The 18,750-nt window shown below is 44.1% G+C and overlaps 1 protein-coding gene across 2 annotated transcripts in view; it reads right to left on the reverse strand.

Moving 5' to 3' along the window:
* The window catches only part of jmjd1c.L (jumonji domain containing 1C L homeolog), a 226,646-nt gene that overhangs the window by 20,525 nt on the left and 187,371 nt on the right, over positions 1-18,750 (reverse strand). For both annotated transcript variants that reach the window (XM_018225114.2, XM_018225115.2), the window contains 6 exons: positions 17,420-17,544; positions 14,513-14,656; positions 13,851-14,022; positions 7,207-8,876; positions 4,284-4,447; positions 1,812-3,970 (listed from right to left, as the gene is read on the reverse strand). In XM_018225114.2, the coding sequence (XP_018080603.1) occupies positions 1,812-3,970; positions 4,284-4,447; positions 7,207-8,876; positions 13,851-14,022; positions 14,513-14,656; positions 17,420-17,544 (4,434 nt within the window). The remainder of the gene's footprint in view (positions 1-1,811; positions 3,971-4,283; positions 4,448-7,206; positions 8,877-13,850; positions 14,023-14,512; positions 14,657-17,419; positions 17,545-18,750) is intronic.

Here is an 18,750-nt window from a genome sequence, read left to right on the forward strand (position 1 = left end):
GCAGGTCTGGGTAAAATATAGGGATGCACCGAATACACCATTTTGGATTCGGCCGAATCCCCCGTGAAAGATTTGGCCGAATACAAACCCTAATTTGCATATGCAAATCAGTGAGGGGAAAGAGAAACATTTCATACTTTCTTGTTTTGTGACGAAAAGTCACATGACTTTAAGGATTCCGATTTGGTTCTGCCCGGCACAGGGAATACCAATCCTGCTGAAAAAGGCCGATTACTGAACTGAATCCCTAGTAAAATAGCAGCTTAATTGCCCTGTAGGTCTGTGCAGACAAGGCTCTGATACCATGAGAATTTCACTACTATGCAGACTGAGTATTTGCAATGCATTGTGGGTGGGAGGCGAGGGAGCTTACTAAACAGCGCAGTCAATTTGTGCCCCGTGATTAAGAAGCCAGGAGTGAGGTGACAGTGACCTGCCATTCTCAGCCCTCCATCTCTCTCTCTCCTACTGTTCAAAGCCATTTATTGAGCAGCCGAGCCATTTATTACTCCAGCCTCCTGTCACCGTGCTAATGGCGAGCTCCGTAACCCGGCGGCCCTGGGAAGTGAAACCTTCGGAGCGTGGTTACATTTCTGTCATTTTAGAGCAGAGAGGAATAAAAATACCGCAAGGGGGGAGACAAACACAGTCGGCTGAATACAGAACGGCAAATTTGCCCGGTACTGAGGCAGACTGGATAAATACGCCAGTCACTTGCGCCCCAACTGCCAGATGAGAGCGCAGCTCCAGTTACAGGGCTTCTCAATGCTTATCCCTGACATGAATAGATGGGAGGAACTGAACACTGGGATTAGAAGAGAATGCCGGCATTGTATGGCTGACACTGTGGGTGTTCTGGGGGGAAGGGAAAATATCAGGGATATTTATTTATCACATTTTTTCTGGAGTTACAAGTGTCAAAACCAACAATTTTGCCCAGAATCCAATTATCAATGAAGTATCACGCTGCCAGATTGCAAGCCTTGTGGGTCACTGCCTGGGCACAGCCACGGGCACTTTACTCATATTATTCATGATAAAAACGCCCAATTAATTATTTGCCTACACAATCAACACTGGGCACATTTGCAGTAAAACACAGCAACCAATCAGAAATTTGCTTTTTTTCAGCCAGCTGCCGGCAAAATGAAGAAAGCAAATTCTTTTTATTTTTTTTTGGCCTTTGGCAGAACTGTAACTATTAACATGGAGGGGTAACATGATACTGGGAGTTGTAGTTCAGCTGCAGTTGGAAAACCTTACAGAGGTCCTTATCCTATGGGTGGGTAAATGAGTCCCTGTGGTGTTGGATCAGTCTACATAATCTTTGTTTTCATTGATGAAATCATTATTAAAGGGGAAGAGCTATAGTTTAACGTCACAGTGGCCGGGAGCAATAAAAACCCCCAAGGAGGGCCCTCAAGCCTCAGACTGGACAGCCCTAATCTGAACAATAATTGGTCTTCATATTTTGTTTAAACTCTTTCTAAATGATTAGCCTCCCCTTACTGCTGCTTAAATTGCTAACTGTAGAGAATTCAGAATCCAAATGCAGACCAACTGCAAATGGTCTAAAATAACCGTCCTTAAAGTTAACAGTGAACTAGCCCTTTAAGCGAGGAAGACTGTGTTTCCCTTACAGGGCTTAGAATAACAGCGAGGTCTAACACGCCATGAGTCATGGACGGCTTCCAGGAAAAATCCACAAAAGGAGAACCTGACCCTTCGGCTAAACAAAAACACATGCATTTCATATGGGGCCGGAAACCCTTCTCCTTTCCCTTTGATCCCACGTTCCCAGAGATACTCACTACTGCTGTTGTTGCTCTGCAGCTTCAGTTTGCTCTTCTCCTTTGCAATCCGGCTGAGAATGCCGTTGGGTTTGATTTCCTCCTCTTTGTCCGTGTTTGTCCTTCTCTGCATATCATTTTGCTTCTTTTTATACGTTGGCTTAGGCTGACGCTTGAGCCTTTGCCCCGACCTGCTCTCACTTCCGTCAGAGTCCTCGCTCTCCGAGCCGGATTCGTAAGTCCTTTTTACTCTCCTCCTGGTCAGCCTGTCCTCTTTTGGGGATTTATCATCCTGCGCTCGGAGGTCGATGTTATTCTGAAGCTCGCCGGAGGTCGAGGCTATGAGATTGACAGTGCAAGGCTTGATGATTTCCGAGACCAATGTGCTGCCTGTGCTTTCCGGTTTGTTAATGTTTTTATCTTCTTCCGAGTGTCTCGTAAGCCAAGCCTTTTTTAGTTTTGTGTGGTAGTTAGGCTGGGCAACAGGCCCGTTGCCTAAAGTGCTTGATGCATTGGCTGAACTGCAGGCCACGTTGCTGTCCGGAGAACTGGAGGCAGGTAATTTGGGATTTTTCACAGCACTGGGCTCCGTCTCGCTGGCGTTCGTGCTTTTGAGCTGAGCTGCCGCCAAGGCCGCCTTGTGCTTCTTCAGGTGGATGAAGTCAGTGGAACTGGAATAGGCAACGTTGGGTTGAATTGCACTTATAGCCTTGCCACTCACTGGAGTAACCGGAGCCGGGTTGATGAGCTGGCTCTCTGGATTTTGGGCGCTGGTTGGGTTTCCAGCTTTTGAGGTGTTACATTCTATCACAGCACAAGCTGACACAGAGTAGTTGGACAAGGAATAGGTCACCTCTGATTCGCTGCTGCTGGAAACACTTGTGGTCGTAGGGGCAGAGGTGGTCACATCAGTTTTCGTGCTGCACATTATACTGGCCGCCGGGGCAACGGAGGGAACCGGAGAACTCTTCTCCAAATTGACATGAGCGCTATCTGAGTTGACAGTTGGCTGGATGTTCCTCACAGTCTCTCGGGATTCCAGGGGTTTGATGCAATCAATCTGATTTACCCCAGGTTTATCCACAACTCTCTCCTTTGGGAGGGTCTGCGCTATTGGAATGGGATCATACTTTGCAATCGATGATGGGCGGACAATAACAGAGGCAGTCGCAGATTGAGTCTTGCCGTTATTCTTTTCAGGGATCCACACTTTGTTGTGGTTCTGCTTCTCATTGGTTTTCCATCCGTCCTGGATGCTTTTCTCGGAAATCTTCTTGTATGTGCTGGAACCTTCTTTGAGCTCAGGAACTAGAGTTGGAGGCTTCTGAAGCTCTTGTATTTTGCTGCCTGTGCTCACCGGCTGTACCGGAGTTAAGGTCGGCGGTGAGAGATTACTGTAACTGGCGTCTTTTCTCTCCAGGCTGTGATGGATGGGTGGGTGAAAAACAGGGGCTCTATGCAAAGCAGGCATGCTACGGAGAGGGTTGGTGGATGAAATGGACAACTGGGTGGGACTTCTGCTGTCTCCTCGGTAGGAAGTGATGGTGTGACTTGCCACTTGCTGAGAAAGCTGCTCGTTCAGCTTGCCCACCGTTGCTTCTTCAGGCTGGTGCTTGATAAGCGGCGGCGGCCTGGAGAGGGACGACATGTAGGAATTGGCAGAGGACGGGGCTGAATTCTGCTTTTCCGGGTACAAGTTCACCACCTCCTTTGATGCAAACGACCGTGGCGGATCATTCACCACGCTGTTGGATAAGGTGGTAAAATAGTTGCTTTGCGGCAAATTCTGAGAGACAGAGTTCTTCAGTTTATACAGCTCGTTGATATGGCGATCGACATTGTTCTCCTGTTTCACTGTGTGGCTCTTGGGGCTGGAGGAGACGATGGGAGTGACTCTGGGGTAACTGTCCCGTTCGTTCTCGTGTGCTTTCCCCTTCATCGGAAAGGGAGACGCTTCTGTATTTTCCTGAAGAATTCGCCTATGATCCTCTTTGTATTTATTTGTCCTTTCTCCGGAATCCTGGTGGGACCGGTGCAGCTTAGAGTGGCTCAGGACAGGTTCCATATAATGTCTGTGTAAATGGCTCTCTTTGCCAGCGTGAGTCCGGCCGTGTTCATGTTCAGACTTTATCGTTGCAATTGAGCGCAAGGGATCGCTGAAAGGTTTCTTGTCGATATCTCTGTTCAAGAGGGGAGAGAAAAAAATGAGTAAACAGAGACAACAATAAAGCAACTGCTGTGCTAAATATGAAATGCCATGGGCAGGCTGAGGGCCATAAGGATACCCTGGAGGGGTTGTTGGACCACCCAGTGTTAAGTAATGAGCTTTAATAACTGCTTTAAATAAAAAGCTTTTTTATTGTTGGCCTATATTTAAGCATACATGTCCAACTAGCGGACGGATGGCTAAAATTAGCACCCTAAATCAGCTGATCTAGCACAGGGCTGGGAGCCAATAGATAAAGCACCTCTCATTGATGGTGGCACACTTACTCCTTGTGGTGTTCTGCTGCTGCTTTGGACAAAGGGGGGCTCGAGTGCAGCTTGATTGGCCGGTGTGCGTCTGCACTGGATGGGCGCACGGGTAGGTGACCGATTAGGAGACTTTCTGCTGAAGTCACAGGTGTAGGTTGGTGCAGCCAGGGACTAGCAGTGTTCTACAATGAGAAAAAAAAAAAAAAAAAAATAGGAGGTAGAAAATGTTATTAGAAATTCAAAATACAAGTGGCACGTATAGCAAGACAATATCCTTTCCTGATCAATAACCACTCTCAGTCACTCATATACCAATAAAAAAAAACTATACGTCATATATATATATATATATATATATATATATATATATATATATATATATATATATATATATATATATATATATAGAGTTCAAAGAGACCCGCACAGCAAAGTCAGTGAATCGTCATTATTGTTCAAACTTGTGCATCCGTGAACAAATAAATAATGATGACGAGAATAATTAGACTGCAGGTCCCTTTGAAATATATACAGTGTTTCGACCCAGCACCCTCATCAATATAAGACTGGCTCAGAGTGCGTGTGTAAATATATTATGCATAATATATAGGTTTGACCACAAAACAACAATGTACATATAAAAGAGGCAACTCGGGAATCGTTAAAGGGGTTGTGCACCTTTAAAAGAACATTCAGCAGCTCTGGGTCCAAATTACCCTAGCAACCATGCCATGATTTGAATATGAATAGGAGAGGCCTGCATATAAAGATGAGTAATAAAAAGTAGCAATAACAATACATTTGTAGTCTTACATAGCTTTGGCTTTTAGTGACCCCCCATTTGAAAGTCAGAATTAAAAAGTTGCTTACAATTAGCCATTCTATAACACACTAAACGTTAACTTAAGAGTCACAGGTAGATTCGGGGAGATTAGTCGCCGAGTGCCATCCCTCCGGTGATTTACATTTTAGCCGGCGGGAAGGCAGTTCGGGGAGATTAGTCGCCTGAAGAAGAGATTTGTCGCCGGGCGGCTAATCTTCCTGAATCTGCCTGTGTGCCCTGACCCTAAAGATGAACCAGCCCTTACAACAGAAAGTGAGTGTAACCCTGCAGTATCTGATGGCCCATATTGGATTAAGGGATGGAATGGAAAAAGAACGCTGCCCATCAAAAGCTCTTTGTGTGCCAGACGTATCAGATTGAGCCTGGACCCTGTGTTAGACAAGACTCTCCCGCTGTGGAAAGAAACAGGAGCTGACAGTCATTGTATAAAACGCTGGTGAGTTCTATACAGGAATGTGCTCAGCACTTTACACACATTCTAACACTGGTTCTTAATAACCCCTGCAGCTCCATGTAACCCGCCTTTATCCCACAGAGTTAACCTGGACTCTGCACAGTTGAAAGGCAAATGATATATGACTGTACATGGAAAAAAATGCATTTTTATAAATGATTCCAGCCAGATGTTTACATTGGTGTCCTGGAGCAGAAGTATAGTATTATATCCCAGCCTCCCCACAATTCATTTCCACTTTCCTCAACACAGAAGTTCATGTTCAGGATTCCAGCCCTTAAAAATAAACTGTCAGTTGGTGCAGGGCTCACATTAAAGGAGAAGGAAAGTCTTGCGGCACTTGCCAAATATTAGGCACCATTTCAAAACACAACTGGTGGGATTTCCGAGGCTCTGCCAAGTCGGACAATGGCTTTTCTCTAGTAAAGGGATAATTAATACCACAGAGCAGATAACTGGGAGAAACCTGGACAGAACAAGCAGATTTGACCAATTATGGACAGCAGTTCCATCCTAAAGTGCTGGCTCTTTCTGAAAACACATGACCAGGCAAAATGAACTGAGATGGCTGCCTAAACACCAATATTATAGATAAATGAAAAATACACTTGCTGGTTCAGGAATTAAATTTTAGATTGTAGAGTGAATTGTCTGCAATATATAATAACAGTGCAATTCAGAAATAAAATCTACATCATAAAATCACGACAGTAGCCCTTTAACTATTTCTCTGCAATTGGTCAGCCTACACCCTGGTGTGTTGGTGGCACTGCATATGCCTAGTGTGCTCTGGAGATTTGCAGCTGCTTAATGAGCATGCTCAGTGCTGGTCATTGCACCATTGATGTCACCAGGCTAATAGTCTACTGAAGGCCCATGTCCTAGAGTCTAGGAGGAAATGAGCCTTCAAGCGGTCAACTTTAGATGCCCAGATCATCTCTACACTAGAGTCTAGGAGGACATGGGCCTTCAAGAGATCAACTTTGGATTCCCAGATCATCTCTACACTATAGTCTAGGTCAGGACATGGGCCTTCAAGAGGTCAACTTTTGATGCCCAGATCATCTCTACACTATAGTCTAGGAGGACATGGGCCTTCAAGAGGTCAACTTTTGATGCCCAGATTATCTCTACACTATAGTCTAGGAGGACATGGGCCTTCAAGAGGTCAACTTTGGATGCCCAGATCATCTCTACACTAGAGTCTATGAGGACAAGGGCCTTCAAAATGTCAACTTTTGATGCCCAGATCATCTCTACACTATAGTCTAGGAGGACATGGGCCTTCAAGAGATCAGCTTTTGATGCCCAGATCATCTCTACACTAGAGTCTAGGAGGACATTGGCCTTCAAGAGGTCAACTTTGGATGCCCAGATCATCTCTACACTAGAGTCTAGGAGGACATGGGCCTTCAAAAGGTCAACTTTGGATGCCCAGATCATCTCTACCCTGATATATAACTGCAAATGTTTTCCACACAAATTAACCAATACAACTACAGATTCATCCATTCCTTCACCACCTATTAGTTACTGCTGAAAGAAGAATTCCTATAGTATTGGCATTATTAAATCATCAACTGATGGCAAAACCAAGAATAAACTTTCATTACAATAACCTAAGAAGTTCAATATCTTCTTACCCGTCTCATGGAGGCCTCAGCACCGACATGATTCTCGGTATGAACCCATTTTGACGATGGCAGACCAAGAGCGGAGTAAGCATGGCTTCCATTTGGATACTGCCAGATGATTGGATAAAGTCCCAGCTGGTTGTAAGAAGCCGAAGGGTGAGCTTGGCCGAGAAGGTGTGGAGACTGATGCTGTAACATTTGCTGCTGCTGTTGATGTGCCAATGCCAAGTGACTAAGGCTGCTGGCGTGTGCAGTCTCTAGCTGTGGGTGGCCACCTAGTAATGAACCTGGGTTCATGCCAGGTAACACTGCCGGTAGCAAATGAGAATGATGAACCGGATGATGTGATGCACTGCCAAGCGGGTGACTATTAATAGCAGCTATAGATGCTTGGTTTGAGGAGGATGTGAGTAGATGAGGGTTTCCTGTTAATGCCGGGTGATGGCTGTTTGGAGGTAAACATGTTCGATGAGCTGGAGAATGAAGAGCAAAGTTATGCTGGTGCAAATAAGAAGATAAGTGATTAGCTGCAGTCTCTGGTCCAACAAGTGCTGGGTCCCTGTAAACGGTAAAGTGTTCATTTTTGTCAATGATAAGAGGACTTTTAATAGACTCAATGGCGCTCACTCTGGTGGCCACCGGGTGAAAACTGGATCGGTGAAGGTCGCAATCCAACTTGCCGGAGGACCTTACAATCCCAGATGTCTGACTGTTATAGTAATTCACTTTCTGCTTGACGAGGTCTGGGGAGTGGACGGAGCGCGACTTTAACCCATCAGGAGAGGCGGTGTACTTTATTTTACTTGAAACCTCTGGGATGTGAGGTTTGGCCTTCATAGCGTCCAGGGTTTGCTTCTGAAGCCTCTTCTGCTCATCCGTTAGGGAAGTGCAACCAATCACAGAGCCATGCTGGATTTTCTCCCTCTCGTGGGCCTCCTTGGCCGACTGGCAATTCTTTAAAACCCCCGAATGCGCTAAATCTCCCTTGCTGTTCATCTCGTTCCACGCGTGCTCTGGATCCTGCTTCTTTATATCCGAAAAATTGATACTTCCGTAGGAAGACTTTAATTCGCCGCTTTGTAACTCCACTTTGGGAACGGGCTGTGAGTCGAACGTGCCGGAGCCGCTTTCTTGGGCAGCCTCATTGCCATTGTTTTCATTATTTAAGACAATGGCATTTTTTGGCGTGGGAGCTTTGGTGCAGAGCGACTCAACCTGCAACAATTCCGTAGTGTTGTTCTTCTCCGCTACGCTATCTAGAACATGTGGGTGATTGGGATTCTGCTCATAAAGTGCTGTCTGTTCCGATAAGTGAAACGGAGGATTATCTTCCTGCAGCTGGGACTCAGCTGACTTCATCCTCTCGGCTTCCTTTTTATCGTCCTGTATTTCATCCCAGGGAGAATGTCTATCTATTAGTGTCTGTTCCTCAGCCCCGTCGCTACTTTGGGATTTTCCCTCGTCTCCATTTATCTTTGAAGTGTTCTTGCTTTTCAACTCGTTCTCGGAATTTTGCTCCGAGGAAGAATCTATTATCCTTTTATTTGAATTTTCGGAGTCGCTGCTCTCTGAAAAGTCTGAAATATTGTCCGCGCGCAGCCTTTTCAAAATTAATTTCTTTTCATCCTCTTCGGGTTTCCTCCTTTTGCTGTGGAAATGTTTGTTCCTCTTCAGATTTTCTAAAAAAAAAAAAAAAAGGTGGGGAAAACAGAAACATTAGTGACATGTTTGGACCAATGGAAATGTGTTGTTATTGTTGTCTAAAGATCATCACAGAATGCCCAGTGTTAAGGACCTTACATATCATATAAATCTGGACACAGACAAAGGCTGTGAATTCTGAGGCACAAAAATTCCTCCCTAGAAGCGGAGCTAAGCAATGGGCGCAACTCTTGCACCAATTAATGCATCTAGAATTAGTCCCTACCATGAATGAATGTAATAAGATAATTATGGACATTGAAACAATTGAAAAGGCTAAAAAGCTGTAAATCTAGATTCACAAAAATCCCTTTCTGGAAGTGGGGGTAAGCAAATGGCGCAACTCTTGCAACAATTTAAGTACCTAGAATTAGAACCTAACATAAGTAAAAGTGCAAGAAGAAATCTATTGACAATCATACAATTCAAAAGGGTTTATAAGCTGTGAATCTAGATACACAAAAAAAACATAAATCCCTATCTGGGAGTGGAGGCTGTGATGGGTGCAATTCTTGCCCCAATGTATAAGCCTAGTGTTAGTGCCTACAATAAATAAATGCAATGAGATAAAACTAGATATTGATACAATTCAAATGCTAATTAGCTGTGAATCTAGATCAGGGATCCCCAACCTTTAGAACCCGTGAACAACACTTAGAAGTAAATGGAGTTGGGGAGGAACATCAGCATAAAAAATGTTCCTGGGGTGCCAAATAAGGGCTGTTATTGGCCATTTAGTAGCCCCTATGTGGATTGTCAACCTACATTGAGACTCTGTTTGGCAATGCACCTGGTTTTTATGAAACCAAAACTTGACTCCAAGCCTGGAATTAAAAAATAAGCTCCTGCTTTGAGGCCATTGAGAGCAACATCCAAGGGGTTGGAGAGCAACATGTTATTCATGAGCTACTGGTTGGGGATCACTGATCTAGATGGACAAAAAAACACAGAAATCCACGGTTGAGAGTAACATTAGTGCTACCATTAAGGTGGCCAAAAACATACAGATCTTTCTCCGAGATGTCCACATTGAAGTGGGTGATATCAGGTTGATCCAATCGTGGGCCCTAGGGCACAAAGATTGGATCATAATGGATCTGATACGGGCAGTCGGATCCGGGGACCACATTCACGCATAGATGCGGCCGAGATCCGACGGGATTTTTTTTAACCTGCCCAATCGAGATCTGGCCGACTTTCTGCCAGATATCGATCGGGGAAGCCTGTCGGATGGCCCCACACACGGGCCAATAAGCTGCCGACTCGGTCTGTATATCCATCAAATAAACTGATATTGGACAGAACAGGCACATGGTTTAATTCCTTGTGAAAGGGAAAAGGTTGTTCGGTTTTTACCAGGCTACTGGGTTTCAGCACAGAATTTACCAGTGTATTATATTTATCTGCCGTGTGACGGTGCCTTTTGTTCCACAGCAGCTTTCCTACTTGATCCGCATTTGCTTTGTGATGTTTATCTCTCTCAGCCCAACTCAATAAACCTGCTTTGATCTACGGCCACGAAGGCAAAGTTCAGAGGGGAAAGACTAGAGCTTTTGTGAGGCAGAGATTCTGTTATTTATGGTCATAAAAAGCTAAAGTGAAGAACGGCTCCTCCGAGTCGCTGTGAGAGCAACCGACACCCCCCCTCCCCATTTAATTCCTAGGTATAAAAATAAATAATTCTAATATCTATGGCAGCACAGAGAAGGAAGGAAGAATGCAAAGCAGAGCTCACCCTCGTGTGTTCAGTACAGAAAACAATGAAAGTCATTCTAAGTCTTAAAGGACCAGTAACCAACATTTTTTTAAAAAATAAGTATAATTTCGTCAGTATACATTGAACAAAAAAAAACCCACCAAGACAAATTAAACTTTAAAATGGCAAAGTCTTTATTAAGAAATAAACAAAAGACAAGATCCCAAGGTTCTGCGGTTCACTCCCTTGGCCGGTAAAAGACCTGTTCTCCCTCAGATCGACCACAATGTAAACAAACTTTTCTTCATACGAAGATGTACCAGCGCTAAAAGCTTAGGGATAGACACCAAAAGAGATAGAGATACAATATAGTGTAGTATTTTCAAATTAGATAAAATATGTAACCCTTTGTGCAGTTACTATATAGTGTGATTTGAGGTCTTCCACCAGGGGGTTTAAAGCCCTTTTTCCGTGCCTTTTATAGATAGTGTGGCCACCTCCTGTGTGGGGTAGTGGGTACTTACAAACGTTTAGGTTTGTCACCAGCATGTAATAAAATCCTTTGTCCCACTCTTGGTAAACTCCAGACTTCTAAAAACATATGCTAAAATCGTGTAAAAACTTCTTTAATATAATAAAAAGATAAAAGTACAGGTTGCACTGGCGTTTGTTAGTAAGACACGCGCTCCTGGTCCCCCTCTGATGACGTCACTGTTCAGCCGACGCGTTTCGTCTGTTACGACTTTCTCAAGGCTTGAGAAAGTCGTAACAGACGAAAACGCCAGGCAAAGTGAAACATCTAAAGTGGACCGCAGGACTTGAGAACCCCATTGCGAACTGTTTTTCATGCTTATTATAAGCACACACATGTGAGTGCAACCTGTACTTTTATCTTTTTATTATATTAAAGAAGTTTTTACACGATTTTAGCATATGTTTTTAGAAGTCTGGAGTTTACCAAGAGTGGGACAAAGGATTTTATTACATGCTGGTGACAAACCTAAACGTTTGTAAGTACCCACTACCCCACACAGGAGGTGGCCACACTATCTATAAAAGGCACGGAAAAAGGGCTTTAAACCCCCTGGTGGAAGACCTCAAATCACACTATATAGTAACTGCACAAAGGGTTACATATTTTATCTAATTTGAAAATACTACACTATATTGTATCTCTATCTCTTTTGGTGTCTATCCCTAAGCTTTTAGCGCTGGTATATCTTCGTATGAAGAAAAGTTTGTTTACTTTATTAAGAAATAACTTAACGAAACTTTGCTTGCCCTCCTCTTCAGAAAAGGCGATCGTGATCCACCGTGCGACACTTGATTTCTCCTCCCTGCCTTCTTTATAGGAGATGGCCAGGGAGGAGAAATCGAGCCCCGCACGATGGATCATGATCGCCTTTTCTGAAGAGGAGTGCAAGCGGAGTTTTGGTAAGCTATTTCTTAATAAAGACTTTGCGATTTTAAAGTTTAATTCGTCTTGGTGGGTTTTTTTTTCAATGTATACTAACGAATTTTTTTAAATAAAAATGATGTAACTGGTCCTTTAAGGCCCCCATACACGGGCCGATACAAGGTGTGACAGACCAAGTCAGCAGCTTGTTGGCCCATGTGTGGGGCCATCTGACGGGCGTCCCCGATCGATATCGGGCAGATGTCGATTAGGCACGGTAAAAATATCCCGTCGGAGCGCAGCCGTATTGCCTCCATTCTGGTCCGATCGTTGGGCCCTAGGGCCCACAATCGGATCTTCCCAATATTGCCCACCTCAATGTGGGCATATTGGGGAGAGATCCGCTCGTTTGGTGATCTCCCAGTGTATAAACTTTAGTTTCCCTTTACTTGCACAACTCCTGCTGCATCTGCTCAAGGTTATTGATTCCGAACTCAGACAAACCTGTTTATTTCACCTTTGGCCGTTGCAGGTTTTTTTTTTTTTTTTAACTCGGCATAGCTTTACTAAAAAATTTAATTACAGAGGGAAATCCAGTGTAATTAGCTCAATTCACTGCACTAATATGAAGGAAATGGAGTTTCCCAGCTGGTGCAACATTATAAAGCTATTACTGTACTCAGCTGTTGGCGGAAGGCCTTTGAGTTATGTGGCACCTGATTTACACTGGAATAAAACACTGGCACTTCCGTGATTATGGAACCAGGCGTGATTTTCTCTGTGTAGCGGCCTAAAGGAAAATGAAGAGCTACAAATACAATTGTTTCATTCTTGTTTTGATTTCTTTTCTCTCGGTGCAAATGCTGATTCATCCTTGCACGAGACTCCATTGTTCTCTGGGTTTCTGGCCAGAACCATCCTTAAAGGAACAGTAACAGCAAAAACACAGTAGATAACAGAGAAGTACTACTATAGTTTATATAAACAAGCTGTTGTGTAGCTATGGGGGCAGCCATTCAAGCACAGGACACACAGTAGATAACAGATAAGTACTACTATAGTTTATATAAACAAGCTGATGTGTAGCCATGGGGGCAGCCATTCAAGCACAGGCTTGACAGAAGATAACAGGTAAGTACTACTATAGTTTATATAAACAAGCTGCTGTGTAGCCATGGGGGCAGACATTCAAGCACAGGAAACACAGTAGATAACAGATAAGTACTACTATAGTTTATATAAACAGCAGGGAGGGGAGGAGGGGGGGAAGGGAGGGGAGGAGGGGGGAAGGGAGGGCGAGAGAGGAGCAAACTGAGCATGCTCAAGCCCTGGAGGTTTAAGCTGAAAACAGGAAGTCTGATACAGAAGCCCATGAGTACACAATAGAAGGAAAGAAATGTGGTGTTTCTTTTGACAGAGGACTCAGAGCAGCATTACTTTTAGGGTTTACTGGTGTATTTATATAGACCTTTCTGATCAAGCTTACTTAATTTTAGCCTTTCCTTATCCATTAAGGCTAGTGATCCCCAACCAGTAGCTCGTGAGCAACATGTTGCTCTCCAACCCCTTGGATGTTGCTCCCAGTGGCCTCAAAGCAGGAGCTTATTTCTGAATTCCAGGCAAGTTTTGGTTGTATAAAAACCAGGTGTGCTGCCAAACAGAGCCTCAGTGTAGGTTGACAATCCACATAGGGGCTACCAAATGGCCAATCACAGTACTTATTTGGCACCCCAAGAACATTTTTCATGCTAGTGTTGCTCCCCAACTCCTTTTATTTCTGAATGTTGCTCATGGGTTCAAAAGGTTGGGGATCACTGATTATAAGGCCAACTAGGTCACAATCCCACACCACACCCCTACCTGTGCCATCGTATCTCTCCTCTTTAACTCTATCTTCATCAGGCATGCTGCTGTCCGATCCTTTCCTTTTGTTTAGACGGGCATTCCTGTGCTGCTGACCTTGCTTGGATGTGGAGCTCTGAGAGTTCATCGCTGGCCTGGGACTGTTGGCTTGTGCACGTGTGTAATGACCCTGCCAATGACGAGATAAAACAACTATACGTATGGGATGGAAAACAGCAGAAAATGGAAGTAGCCTACTGAGGACAATTACAGTAAAATGCAGCTTAAATATTAATGTTAATACGAAGAAGACTAGATGATTTTAACCTCTGGTTCTAGACAAAAAATGGGCCTCCATCCCATTAATACAGAGAAGCTCCTGTATATAAGATAAAAGTAATTAAACACCGACATATAACTCATTCTTTACGGATCTGGGATCCATTATCTGGAAACCCATTATCCAAAAAGCTGAATTACGGAAAGGCCGTCTCCCATCGACCCCAGTATAAGTAAATAATTAAAATTTTTAAAAATGATTTCCTTTTTCTGTGTAATAATAAAACATTAGCTTGTACTTGATCCCAACTAAGATATAATTAATCCTTATTGGAGACAAAACGAGCCTATTGGGTTTATTTCATGTTTACATGATTAAAATAAAAAAGCGCAGTACATACATGAATTGTGTTGCTGTTCTGATTGGAGCGAGACCTCCGGCGAGATGTGATACCAATATTTTCTCCTTTCAACAAAGAGTAAACCACATCATCTAGAAAGGTCATCTGAACCATAGAAGGGTCAACATTCTGTGGCTCTAGTACCTGTAAGAAACAGTGGCAAATAAGTGACATGTTTTATTGCTTTCCCTGCAGCCCAGATGTAAGAGGAACACGAGTCTATTATGGGTTACACCTACATTTAATCAGCAGCAAACGGATGAACTACTACTTTGATCAGGAGTTGTTACCTGTCAGGTGTTTTCTGTACCCATTAACTTTCTTATCAGTGAAGCAGGTAATATAAATAGTGGAGATAGTGGCCCTTGTTTTGCCTACATCAGGCGACAGGAAATTCCTCCCATAACGGACACCGCTCATTCACTAAACACATTCACTGCCAAGTCAAACAGCCTGTTCTAACTACCACTACTAACTAATCACACTGCTGCTACTCTCTGCAGTTTGTCTATAGAAAGCTTTTAGTAATGGGAGAATAATAGTCTCTGGGAAGGGAGTGTGACTGTGGGATAGCAGGTATAGTAGGGAGAGATGGTGCCTATAGTAACAGTGGGATAATAGTCTCTGGGAAGGGAGTGTGACTGTGGGATAGCAGGTATAGTAGGGAGAGATGGTGTCTATAGTAACAGTGGGATAATAGTCTCTGGGAAGGGAGTGTGACTGTGGGATAGCAGGTATAGTAGGGAGAGATGGTGCCTATAGTAACAGTGGATAATAGTCTCTGGGAAGGGAGTGTGACTGTGGGATAGCAGGTATAGTAGGGAGAGATGGTGTCTATAGTAACAGTGGATAATAGTCTCTGGGAAGGGAGTGTGACTGTGGGATAGCAGGTATAGTAGGGAGAGATGGTGTCTATAGTAACAGTGGATAATAGTCTCTGGGAAGGGAGTGTGACTGTGGGATAGCAGGTATAGTAGGGAGAGATGGTGTCTATAGTAACAGTGGATAATAGTCTCTGGGAAGGGAGTGTGACTGTGGGATAGCAGGTATAGTAGGGAGAGATGGTGTCTATAGTAACAGTGGATAATAGTCTCTGGGAAGGGAGTGTGACTGTGGGATAGCAGGTATAGTAGGGAGAGATGGGTGTCTATAGTAACAGTGGGATAATAGTCTCTGGGAAGGGAGTGTGACTGTGGGATAGCAGGTATAGTAGGGAGAGATGGTGCCTATAGTAACAGTGGATAATAGTTCTCTGGGAAGGGAGTGTGACTGTGGGATAGCAGGTATAGTAGGGAGAGATGGTGTCTATAGTAACAGTGGATAATAGTCTCAGGGAAGGGAGTGTGACTGTGGGATAGCAGGTATAGTAGGGAGAGATGGTGTCTATAGTAACAGTGGATAATAGTCCTCTGGGAAGGGAGTGTGACTGTGGGATAGCAGGTATAGTAGGGAGAGATGGTGTCTATAGTAACAGTGGATAATAGTCTCTGGGAAGGGAGTGTGACTGTGGATAGCAGGTATAGTAGGGAGAGATGGTGTCTATAGTAACAGTGGGATAATAGTCTCTGGGAAGGGAGTGTGACTGTGGGATAGCAGGTATAGTAGGGAGAGATGGTGCCTATAGTAACAGTGGATAATAGTCTCTGGGAAGGGAGTGTGACTGTGGGATAGCAGGTATAGTAGGGAGAGATGGTGTCTATAGTAACAGTGGATAATAGTCTCTGGGAAGGGAGTGTGACTGTGGGATAGCAGGTATAGTAGGGAGAGATGGTGCCTATAGTAACAGTGGATAATAGTCTCTGGGAAGGGAGTGTGACTGTGGGATAGCAGGTATAGTAGGGAGAGATGGTGTCTATAGTAACAGTGGATAATAGTCTCTGGGAAGGGAGTGTGACTGTGGATAGCAGGTATAGTAGGGAGAGATGGTGTCTATAGTAACAGTGGATAATAGTCTCTGGGAAGGGAGTGTGACTGTGGGATAGCAGGTATAGTAGGGAGAGATGGTGTCTATAGTAACAGTGAATAATAGTCTCTGGGAAGGGAGTGTGACTGTGGGATAGCAGGTATAGTAGGGAGAGATGGTGTCTATAGTAACAGTGGGATAATAGTCTCTGGGAAGGGAGTGTGACTGTGGGATAGCAGGTATAGTAGGGAGAGATGGTGCCTATAGTAACAGTGGATAATAGTCTCTGGGAAGGGAGTGTGACTGTGGGATAGCAGGTATAGTAGGGAGAGATGGTGTCTATAGTAACAGTGGATAATAGTCTCTGGGAAGGGAGTGTGACTGTGGGATAGCAGGTATAGTAGGGAGAGATGCTGTCTATAGTAACAGTGGATAATAGTCTCTGGGAAGGGAGTGTGACTGTGGGATAGCAGGTATAGTAGGGAGAGATGGTGCCTATAGTAACAGTGGATAATAGTCTCTGGGAAGGGAGTGTGACTGTGGGATAGCAGGTATAGTAGGGAGAGATGGTGTCTATAGTAACAGTGGATAATAGTCTCTGGGAAGGGAGTGTGACTGTGGGATAGCAGGTATAGTAGGGAGAGATGGTGCCTATAGTAACAGTAGATAATAGTCTCTGGGAAGGGAGTGTGACTGTGGGATAGCAGGTATAGTAGGGAGAGATGGTGCCTATAGTAACAGTGGATAATAGTCTCTGGGAAGGGAGTGTGACTGTGGGATAGCAGGTATAGTAGGGAGAGATGGTACCTATAGTAACAGTGGGATAATAGTCTCTGGGAAGGGAATGTGGGATACTAGATGTAGTATTGAGACTATAGGTACAGTAGAGTGGAATGAGGTTTAATGCACAAGAAGTGTTTGGATTTAGGACACTTCTATAAGGGGCTGCAGGGAATTAAAGGAGGAAAAGTACAAGAGGATTAGCGCTGGTTTCTATAACTCACCTGGTCGTTCATAACAATCATAGTGCGGGTGAAGAGATCATGATGAGTGATTATACCAGTGAACCACTGGGTGGCAGAGTCCTGTCTATATACCCTCACTCGATAGCCGTTTAAGGAATACGGACCTACGGGAGATGCAATTGGACAATAAACACAAAGAGCAAAACAAGAGAAACATTAGACTAGACCTCATAGATCATTACTCCATGAAATGTAACACTACTCTTATAGTAAGGCATTCATTATTGAAGGGCTTCTGCTGCTATATTGTAATTTATCTTTGTGTGTCCCGTGATTAAAAAGGTGGTTTATGGTCAGGGATACGATAAGATTCGGGAGATTTAGTCGTCTGGTGACTAATCGCCTCTTCTTCGAGCGACTAATCTCCACGAAAAGTTTTCTTGCCCGATAGAATCTAAATCACCGACGGGATGGCACTCGGAGCGCTTCATTTTCTGAAGTCGCCCGAAGCTTCCTTGTGAGGCAACTTCAGACGACTTCGGAAAATGCATCGCACTGATTGCCATTCTGCCGGCGATTTACATTCTAGTCAACGGGAGGCAGTTCGGAGAGATTAGTCGCCCGAAGAGGCGATTTGTCACTGGGCAAATAATCTCCCCAAATCTGATCGTGTGTCTCTGCCCGAAGGCAGAAGTATCCAATTAGGAGCAATAAAGTAGCTAGAGAAAATCCTTTAGATACCCCCCTCCATTCACTTGTATGGACCCCAAACCAAATCCTGTAATTGTGTTGGGCTGGATGAGAGGTGCTGCCCGTGACTAATGGAGAGAGACACGAGAGCATTACATTTCGGTGCTTGAGATTAAACAATCAAAGGGAGAATCCAAATAGCAGGTGCCTGTAGTATAATGATTAATGAACAATGTCTTAGTAAGCAAAATAAATACTCAGCTCAGCAAAAAATAATAAGAAAAAGCCAAATTAGCCCCCCCCCCGGCCTTTCACGTTAGTCGATTATAAACACCTCATCCTTATACTGCGCGTGGCACTGGGATTTCATTGAAAAGAATAACGACACATCCATAAGATAAAGGACTCTGTAAAACCTGCAGGTGTTGTTCAACTATAGTTCCCATTATCATGCCAGGTGTAACGGGTGGAGGTGTCATATACATATATAGTCGCCTTTCTATTGGTCCGTTCAGGTTGACCTGATGGAGGATGAGCCATGGAACCTATATATAAGGATTATGTACTGGAATGAACCCCCATCTGGCTATACAAGGATTGTGTGTTGGAATGAACCCCAGTCTGCCTATATAAGGATTATGTACTGGAATGAACCACCATCTGGCTATACAAGGATTGTG

This window comes from Xenopus laevis, chromosome 7L (assembly GCF_017654675.1).
Source record: "Xenopus laevis strain J_2021 chromosome 7L, Xenopus_laevis_v10.1, whole genome shotgun sequence".
In the NCBI taxonomy this organism is placed as follows: Eukaryota; Metazoa; Chordata; class Amphibia; order Anura; family Pipidae; genus Xenopus; species Xenopus laevis.